At 48.7% G+C, this 9,966-nt stretch overlaps 1 protein-coding gene across 1 annotated transcript; it reads right to left on the bottom strand.

The window, feature by feature from the left end:
* Nucleotides 1–2,361: 2,361 nt before the first annotated feature.
* On the bottom strand, nt 2,362–5,757 carry RPS15 (ribosomal protein S15). Its single transcript, XM_021008833.2, has 4 exons — nt 5,657–5,757; nt 5,191–5,276; nt 3,600–3,834; nt 2,362–2,515 (listed from the first exon to the last, which is right to left on the bottom strand). The coding sequence occupies exons 1-4, from the start codon at nt 5,657–5,659 to the stop codon at nt 2,402–2,404; spliced, it is 438 nt and encodes a 145-aa protein (XP_020864492.2). The 5' UTR covers nt 5,660–5,757; the 3' UTR covers nt 2,362–2,401.
* Between the last annotated feature and the right edge of the window lie 4,209 nt (nt 5,758–9,966).

Genomic DNA, 9,966 nt, shown 5'->3' with positions numbered 1-9,966 from the left:
TTCTCTATGAGGAAGCTAGGTGGGGCAGTGAAGGGGTAGAAAGTACTGGGCCTCTAAAAAGATCTGAGCTCAAATATGACTCCGGACACTAGCTGTATGACCCCGGGGAGGTCACCTAACCTGTCTGCCTGTTTTCTCAACTACAAGATGTGGACGATTTTAGCACCTACCTGTCAGGGTCATCATGAGAACCTGTAAAGCACCTGGCCCAAGTACCTAGGACACAGCGACAAGTCCCAGATCGACATAGACTCAGCCCTGTCTGGCATCACTACCTAGTGATCACTGCAACTGGATGTCTCAGAGGCATGTCAGACTCAACATGTTTGGAAGCGTATTGAAAACCTCTGCAGTTTGACTGAGGGTACTAAAAGTTCTTTCCAGACTTTCCCCCTCAGGCAAAGTATGCAAAAGAGCAAGAATAAAAGCTATCTGTAAAACAGATTAAGGGTGGCAACCAACTCAGACCAAAAAACCCCAAAAACAAATAGCAGGAGGGGAGTTACAAGGGGAAAACCCTTTCCCCCTCACTCGGAGGGGATTATAGCATTACTCACTAGGTCCCTTCAAGTTACTCGGGGGGAACAAGAGGACAGCAAGAAGGAACTAATGTCCCGTCAGATGAAGGATAAGGTTTAACCCAATGGTGTAACCCTGCTACCTTTTCCTGGGGTCCCGTAAGTTACGTTGTCTTGTAGGAGAGAGACAAAGGCTTGGGAAGATGTCAATATGGACATGACTTAAGCTAGAAACCATTGGATTTAGTAGCATTTTTTTCTTCAACCAACAGGGCTTATTTTTCTCCCCAAATCCATCCATCTTTCAAACCTCCCCATTCCCACCATCTTTCAATTAAACACTTCTCCCCTACCCTTTATAGCTAATCAGTTGATAATGCTGGACCTGGTACTTGGGAAGGGTGGAGTTAGAATCCTGTCTCAGATTCAAGTCCTAGGGGCAGCTATGTGGAACAGTGGATGGAACTCCAGCCTCGGAGTCAGGAGGACCTGAGTTCAAATCCGGTCTCAGACACGTGACACATAATAGCTGTGTGACCCTGGGCAAGTCACTTGACCGTGGCTGCCTCACCACAAACAAAAAAAAAAGTCTTTCTTTTCAATTCTGGCCAACTGAGCCTCAGCTTCATCAATAAATAACAGTACCTCACCCCCAAGGTGGCTAGGAGGATGGGATAAGACATTTGTAAATAGATGTAAAGCACCTTTAAAGTTAGCCATTCTTTTCTTCTCTTCTGGGTCTCCCCCGACACCCAAAGCCTACACCTAAGGTAGTCAACTGCTCCTGCCTGTAACATATTCCAGCGGTTTCTCTGGGTCTCAATTGGGCCCCTTCCTACCTTACCTTCTAAATTATCATTCCCCTGCATGCACTTGGAGCCCCAGGCTTACTATTACAGACCACAACAGTCCCATTTCCATACTGGATGCGGCCATCTTTGGTCATGGCCTGGTCACCTCAGCTTCCTTGAGGATTCAGCTCTATAACCCTCACAAGAAACCTTTCTTGTTCTCCCCCATTGCTAGTGCCCTCCTTTGCATAATTATATGTATCTGCACATGGCCTCCTTGGGAAGGCAAGACGCTTGAAAGGAAGGCCTCTTTTACTATTTCCCAGCAGGAATTATTTAGCAGTGTCTACCTAGCATGAAGAACTTCACGTTAGTTGATCCAGAGATCTAGTACTGTTTACAGTCTTTATACACTGACTGGACCGTAAACTCTTCAATAAGGTCCGGGTGGCTGTTCCCAGTTTCATGAAGTGTGAGTCCGATATCTGGGATCAGGTAAGCTGGTTAAATTCAAACAAACATTCTTAGGTCTACTCTTTCCCTATTGCCTTGAGATAAGGTTTCTAGACACCTCATCCTAACAAATGGCTATGACCAAAAGCAGAACTCACTCTGGCCTACACCCAAGCCCACTCACCTTCTAGTTACTAACCCCAAGGAAGGTCCATTTCTACCTCTCTGCTCTCCCCAAGAAGGCCCTCCCTCAACTCACCAGCAGATACCAGGTTGGCAGAATCATAGAAAATCACAGTTCAGCCCTGCAAATTAATGAAGTTGAATAATTAACCCAACAGCTGCTATCCTGGGCATCCCGTGGGGCTGATTAGAGAAGGGGAAATGCTGCCTTCAGCTAGACTAATCTCTAGGGGGCAGGCCTTGAAGCCAGCATAGCCTGGGAGATTATACACACAGAATCAAAGCTGGGAAAGTGGGTCATGGACAAGGAGGGATGCAATGGGTAACTCTGTAGCAACTTCTCCCCACAAAACCCACTCCTCTCAGGGTCACAGCCTCCCACCCTACACAGGTAAGGCGCCAGAAAATACCACACATTCACTAAGAAGCTTCTTATTTTTATTGTCAGGATCTGGGTTACTTGAGAGGAATGAAACGAGAGGAGTGGGTGGCTCCAATACCCGGCCGGCCGTGTTTCACAGGCTTGTAGGTGATAGAGAATTCGCCCAGGTAGTGTCCAATCATCTCGGGCTACGAGACAAGATGGATGGGTCATGGTTTACAAGCAAGCTGCTATGCAAGTGGGAAGGCACCTTACTCTGCCCAAGGTTACCATCTCTTACCACAAAGGCCAAAGAAAAATCTAAGAACAATGGGCTCCAAAGATTTCTAGCCGAAGGGACAGAAAGCCCATTTATTCTGGCCCTTTCATTTTATAGCTGAAAAGGGGATGGTGGACCACAACAAAGTTGTAACTTGTGGGGCACATTAAAGAACATGGGGAATGAAATCTGGAGACGCCAGGACTCCAATTTTGGAGCTACCATTTGTGACTTAAATTACTGAGCCTCCTTCCTCACCTGGAAAAATGCTCTATAATGCAAGTTATTATTATTGTTGTACAAAGTCACAGACAGCAAGCAGCCAGGCTGTCACTCAAGCCCAGGGCCTTGCATCCAAGTTCAGTTCTCTAAAATAACCCCCCACAATTTGAGCGTATGCTTGTTGACTTGATCTGACGGAAACCACGTCCTGTCCTGCTCTGTATGGCCCCTGACCTCTTCATCATGAGGCTGCTGTCTCCTCCCCAGACCAGCCCTTAGCAGTTACATTAAGCAGTGTCTGTGAAATCCCAAGTGTTCTATGGCCAAAGCACTTTGTGATGCACTCACAAAGGGAGCTAAGAAGCTGACCTTGGAGCACCAGACTCCAGCCTCATCTCAAATGAGAAAACAGGCTCAGAAATAATGAGCTAAGAGGCAATATGGTACAGTGGTTAGTACTGTACGTGAATAAAGAAGACCTGAACATCCATATTTATCTGGCATATAACAGTGCCTGGCACGCTAGCAGCTATGACCCTAAGTCATCTGTTCTTATCTGAACAATGAGGGGAATGGATTCAAGCCCACCTCCAAGGTCCCTTCTGCCTCTACATCTCACATGTTTAAGGTCATATATGGGAATAACTGGGGCTAGGAATTTACAACCAGGTCCCTGACTCCAATTCCTCTTTTTTTCCCTCCAGGATCATTTTACTGTTTTCATCAATAGAGTCCTAACATCCTCTAACTGCCAGAAGAGCTACGAGGGTATGATGCCTGCCAGTGCTTACCTTAATTTCTACCTGATTGAAGGTCTTGCCGTTATAGACACCCACCATACTTCCCACCATCTCTGGCAGAATGATCATGTCGCGAAGGTGTGTCTTTACAACCTCGGGTTTTTCCATGGGGGGCGCCTCCTTCTTGGCCTTCCTCAGGCGCTTCAGGAGGGAATGCTGTTTCCGCCGAAGACCCCTGTTGAGCCGCCGCCGCTGTCGAGCGCTGTACAACTGCATGAGCTGTTCACTGCAGGAGATTGGGGGAAGAGAGACAAGTTAGCAGGACCTACCCAGGCTATGGAGGAAAAACTGATCAATGCTCAAAAGGCTGGGAATGTAAACAGGGTCTGCTTTATTTTTCTTTTGGGGGGGGGAGAAGAACAAGATGATTTAAGAGCACAGCCAGATGGCATCGTTTATAGTGCTGGACTTGGAACCAGCCGATGTTAGAATCCTGCCTCAGACACCTAACAGTTGTATGACACTGGACAAATCCACTTTCTCATTTTTCTCATCTGTAAAACTGGAATAATAGCACCTACACCTTATTTATAGGGTTATTTCAAGGAACACATATACATACAAAGTGCTTCAAGAAAACCTTAAAAGCACCATAACTCAGAAGGCTTTTCTCTCCTTCCTCAGACACACACTAAACTCCAAAAATTATTTTAAAATTTAGTTCAAATCTGCCCAGGGCAAAAGGATCATAGGGAAGAAACTAGCCCAAGAAGATCAGGAACATCTTTCCCTAGATTTCCAGAACACCCCCCACCCTCAAGAGTCTGGTGAATATTTGTTAAGAAAAAACCTCAGGAGATTAGAGCTAAAGAGACCACAAGGCTCAATGGTCCAAATCCTGTATTTCACTGAGAAAATGAGGACAAAAAGCAGAAAGGGCCTTTCCCAGGACTACAAAGCCAGGCAGGGGCTAGAACTCTGCCCCACTGACTCCAGGGCAGGAAGGGCTCTTTCTGTATACCTGACCAAAGGTTCAATGTGAGGGAAAGATGGGGGCTAGCAAATCCAAAGGAGGTGGGGAAATACAATCAAGCTTGTTAAATGAAACCCAAAACTTCCACACCAAATCCCACTGTCCTACTGGCTCAGGCCTTTTCTCCAAAAGGGCAAATCCAAATTCTGGACAAAAGGAGGCCGTAAGAGCAGTGAAAGCAGAGGTTAGGGGCCAATCACCTGGCTACCAAACCTTCCACTCTGCCAGATCATTATTTAGAGCAAGAGAACTCAGACAAAGTTCCAGCCCCTTCCTCTTCCCCTGGTCTTCTCACCCTGGACCAGCCGCTGGGGAGCATTCCTTGGTGAGGGGGAAAGGGATTGAGTCCTGACTGCACCCAACTAGTCGCCACCTGGCCGAATTACAGTCAGAAGCGGCCTTCCGAACATGCTGGGCTCGTACAAGGCCTCGTGGGGGCCGGGGACCCCAAGAACGCGGGTCGTCAAGACGAAGATCGAGCAATGGCGGGTTGGGGGCTGAGGGGGAGGGGGAGGCTTAGGCCCCGGCCCCGGGACGACGACCCTCCCAACCTGCCTTCTGGAACTTGCAGGCCTGGGCCCGGGGGATGGGGTGGGTCATGCTCCTTACTAGGACATGTCCAGCAGCTGATCCAGGTCCACGCCGCGGTAAGTGAACTTCCGGAAGGTTCGCTTCTTCTTCTGCTCCACTTCCGCCTGTTAAGAACCGGGGATCCCGGTGAGACTCCCCGCCCGCGGCCCCACTGGGACGTACCCGGGACTGGGGAGGGTCCCCCGGGGGCACGTAGCCCGCGGCCGCTCCCCTCCCCCGCCCCCGCTCCGTGCAAATACCAGGGCTGCGCGGCGCAGGGCCTCTCGGGGTCACCAGGGCCTCGCGCCGCGGCAACCCCCCTGCCCTGGGACCCGGGACCCCACGGGGCCTCCTACCGCCCCTCAATATACGGCGGCTAAGAAGCCCAGGGGCCCTCCTTGGGGAACCAGGGTCTCCTGGCCCGACCGGGCCACCTCGACTCTGGATGGGGATGGATACAAAACAGCCGCCCAGTCTCCCCAGGCCTTTCAGCGCCGGCACCTACCATCTTGTCTGCTCTCAGGAAAAGACCGCTCCCGATTGCGCAGCCGCAGATATCGCGCGACGGCACCCCACACGGCGCGTACCGACACCGCCCCACACTGTCGCTGCACGCAACCCCGCCCCTTCCGTTCCTTCTTCATGAGCTGCGTGCGCGCCCTCTCTTGGCCAGGAGGCGCAAAGCAGAATGTGAACGTTGGGTTGTTCTTCCAGCTTGCAGCAAGGCATGTGCTTAGGGCTTTGTGAGACAGACTTGGAGGGGCGGGAGACGACACCAGAGGCTGCGGGTTCGGCGGGCTGAACAGCTAGTTCGAATCCTACCCCAGACACTTAGGGCTGCACATAGATCAAAGATCAAAGATCAAGCACCTGGGGAGATAAAGCCTAACTCGTCCTAACCAAGTCTCTTCCCTTCCCCGGGGGCTGAGCTGTACACATAGGGGACGTCCAAAGTCTCTCCCAGGGTTCTGAGTTCTAACCATTCTGGTTCTCCCACCCCTCACCCCAGGTATGATAGTCCGTGTTCAATGTTCCTCCCTGCCCTGACTCTCTAGGTTCTGGGTTCTAACTTCCTCCCCATCTGCCTCCTCCGTCCAGATCTGATAGCGGCTGTTCAATGTCCTTCCTAGCTCTGACGTTTCACGTTCTAAGAGCCCATGCCACCCCGGGCCTTAGACAGGTGCCTTTATTGTGCTGCTCAGAGCTGGGACACGAGCTCAGGTCACCTGGGTTCTCTCTCCCTCCCTCATCATCTCCTACTGCTGCTAGGTTGCAAAGGCAGGTGGTGAAGGAAAGGAGCATGTGTGTGGAAGTCTCTCCAGGGAGCTGGGCAACCCCAGGAAAGAGGGGGTACAGAAACTGCCTTTCAGGTCTCCGAGGTGCCTTCCTTCCTCAGGAGGCCGCAGCCCGCAAACAAGCAGGCCCCGGGGGAGGGAGCCAGGTGGTTCTGATTAGAACCTCTGCCTCTAAGTGGTCCCTGACCTGGGCATCAAGAGATCAGACTAGCCTCGCATAACCTAATCTCCCAGAATTAGATTCAGAGCTGAAAAGATCTTTGCTAGCAAGTCCAAAGGCTCTTAATCTGGGACAGATGAACTTTTTTTTTAACCTTTTGATAATTATTTCAATGTAATTGGCTTCTAGGCACTTATAAAAATATGATTGTGACAAGGGGCTTGCATGTAGGTTTCACCAGGCTACTAAAGGGGTCCTGTGACACAAAAAAAGTGAACTCCTGACCTAATCCACCTGTTGGTTTTTTTTAAGGCAATCAGGGTTAAGTGACTTACCCAGGATCACACAACCACTAAGTGTTTAAGGGCAAATTTGAACTCAGGTCCTCCTGACTCCAGTGGTAGTGCTTTATGCATTGCACCACCCCCAACTCTGTCTTGCAGGTAAGAAACCAATTCAGCAATTGGAAATAACTTGGCCAATGAATGTCAAGAATTGGGAACATAATCCAGGTTTCCAAATTCCTAGTCTACGGCAGTGTGGTGGGAAGGAAGACACACTGGTGATTGGTGGGATGCTTAGCTGTTTCCTCATCCTCCTGAATAGGTTGCCTCTGTCCTCAAAACTTGCCCTCTGGGACCTGGAAACTGGAGCCCTGCCAGGGTGATCTCTCTAATCATTCTTCCTCTCCCCATAATTCCCACATGCATTGAGGGGGAAGAGGAGCTAAGCCTAGGTTTTCCTATTCATGGACTCTGCAGTGTTGCCCTGTGTACTGCAGTGGGAGAGAAAAAATCCTGGCCTGAAAAGGACACCAGGGGCCTCTCCTCCTGTCACTGACTCTGTGCCCAAGACTCTTATGTTGCCCCTCTGGGTGTCAGTTGCCCATGGCTATGAGCAGCTTAGCCTGGTCCCCTCCCAGCTCATTCGTTCTTTTCTAAATTAATCTGTCTAGATTCCTGGATTTGAGAGCTGGAAAGGAACTTGGAGGCTGGTCATCTAATCCAGCTTTCTTTTTACAGATGGGGAGGAGGTGATGACCTGGGGTTCCCCATTCTGGTTGTGATATTCTGTGTTCTGAAGTTACTGCCTACTCTGACATTGAGAGCAATTCTCTGATTCTAAAGAAAGCACAAGGCCTCAGTCTAGCCTGGGGAGGGCTTGAAAATTGTGCCTCTTGTGTGTTAACTGTCTACCTTAGGCTCTGAACCTTCACTTGAACAAATGCCATCTGACATCACAAAATACCCACAGGGTGGTGGAAAAGGTTTACTGGGCATTACCGAATACATGCATTTTATAAAATTTTATATGAAAAGATTTCCTGTGTTGTGCCCTAGGCAGCTGCCTAATAATAACAATTCATATTTGTATAGAACTTTCTTTACCTTGCCTGGCATGCCACTCATCTGGAAATTTTAGCATATGGTACAAAGTACTGTTAGCTCCCTTCTTAGGTATGTGTTCTCTCTTCCCCCGAGGAGGCTATGTCCCGTGAGCCAGACTTCATGTTTCCTCAGCATCGCCTTAGCGCAACACCATCTGTGCACACATTTGGCACTAGATAAACAAACGGCCGAGGACCAAATTTGCCCAATTCCATTTTCTTACTCATCTCAGAGGTAGTGCCCCTCTCTTGGGGGGGGAGGGGCAGGATTAAGTAGATGACTTACACCAAAAAGCAGCTGCCGATCTCTAAGGAGGAACATGAAAGGCCACTACCAAGAGGGAACAGCCTGGTTTCAAACCAGGCTGACCGAGGGAAAAACCAAAAAAAACCTAGCATGAGGCGATCTGCCAGTTACAACTCATAGCTCCCCAGAGCATCAAAGGAGAGGTCACAGCCCAGAACCTGCAGCGGAGGCTACTTTAGAAAGCACTGTTCCCTCAAGTGTCAGTCCAAGTCTGGGCACAGATGTCCTGCTGGTTCGTTTTTTTTTAAACACATTATTTCAAGTCCCTCCACCGCATCATATAGTTTCTGGGTCTAAAAGCTGAGCTGCCCTTGGATAATTTACTTTCTGGATACTAAACTGCACTACAGATGAAAAATAGGTGCTTTCATGTTGATTGGCTCGTGGAATCGAGTTAAAACTTGTTTGACATTGTGGTTCTAGTGATTAATTTTTCAAAGCCTTTTCATGTGTTACTTCACCAAGAGGCCAGTCTGAGATGAATTAGCAAGTAGAAATGGCTTGAATCCAAAAGGGAAGGGAAATGTCATGAAGACAAACCAGTTCCATTCCTTCTTCCCTCCCAAGTTCACCTGAATTTTTTTTTTTTTTTGCTGACTGATAAAGTGTAGAGGTAAGGTCAAGATGCGATAGGAAGGGGCTTGTGATGCTTGCAGTGAGATGTTAAGGAAGGCTGAAGGCTAATTCCCACTAGATGACAGCTTGGAATAGATTATCTCTGGGAGCCTTTCTACTATCAACATTCTGGAAGAAGAGATGGTTAGGCTCTGTCTACCTACAAGAGTTCTGTTCTATTAAGAATCACAGAATTTGGGGGCAGCTAGGTGGTGCAGTCGATAAAGCTCCAGCCTTGGAGTCAGGAGGACCCGAGTTCAAATTTGACCTCAGACACTTGACATTTACTAGCAGTGTGACCTTGGGCAAGTCATTTAACCCCAACTGCCTCACCAAAAAAAAAAAAAATCATAGAATTTGAGCTAGGCCGGGCCTTGGCAATCATTTAGTGCCTGTTACACTTCTCCCTGTCAGGGAAACATTTGGAAGCCTGGAGAGGCCTGTGGATTTCTTTTCAGAATCAATTAAATTTTCAATCAAAGGAATTGCAAAATTTCAGTTAGAAGTTGTCTTTTTTTCCCCATCCAAGTTCAAAGAGTCTAGGGTTAAAAACTCTCCTCTGGTACAGAAGCCCAGGCTTTTAGTGACTGGACCCAGACCCGAGCCGGGCTTCCAGCTCCTAGTCAAGTAGTACCCTTCACCACACATAGCTGTTTGCTAAGCACGTGGATAGGAAGTCTGTTGATCTCTAGTGACTGTACCATTAGCCCTGCTAGCCCCAATGTGTAGGAAATAGCATTGTCTGCAGGAGCTTTTCCTTGGATCTTCCAAAGACGAACAACTTTCCTTCTTGGAACTCACATAACTCTCATGCCTCTAACGCACTTGTGTTGGATACTTATAGTGTACAATTTATCTTTCCATGCCCTTCGTAAAGATAACACGCCTGGTTAGCTAAGGGGAGCAGTGGACAGAGCGCTGGCCCTGGAGTGAGGAGGACATGAGTTCAGATCTGCCTTCAGATACTTAAACTACCTGTGTGACCCTGGACGAGTCACTCAATCCCCACTACCTCAAAAAAAAAAAAGGCACACACATTACTAACAATGAC

The sequence above is a fragment of the Phascolarctos cinereus genome, unplaced genomic scaffold (assembly GCF_003287225.1).
Source record: "Phascolarctos cinereus isolate Bilbo 61053 unplaced genomic scaffold, phaCin_HiC Scaffold_4;HRSCAF=312, whole genome shotgun sequence".
NCBI classification, from domain to species: Eukaryota; Metazoa; Chordata; class Mammalia; order Diprotodontia; family Phascolarctidae; genus Phascolarctos; species Phascolarctos cinereus.
The sequence above is the reverse complement of the archived record's forward strand: the minus strand, read 5'-3'. Positions and strand labels throughout refer to the sequence as shown.

Bases quoted from the DNA above. Each gene is read 5' to 3' on its own strand.
- RPS15 (XM_021008833.2), bottom strand. The intron at 3,835-5,190 runs GTAAGGAGCATG...AATCTCCTGCAG, and splicing joins CAGCTGCTGGACATGTCCTA to TGAACAGCTCATGCAGTTGT. The intron at 2,516-3,599 runs GTAAGCACTGGC...CTTGTCTCGTAG, and splicing joins TCAATCAGGTAGAAATTAAG to CCCGAGATGATTGGACACTA.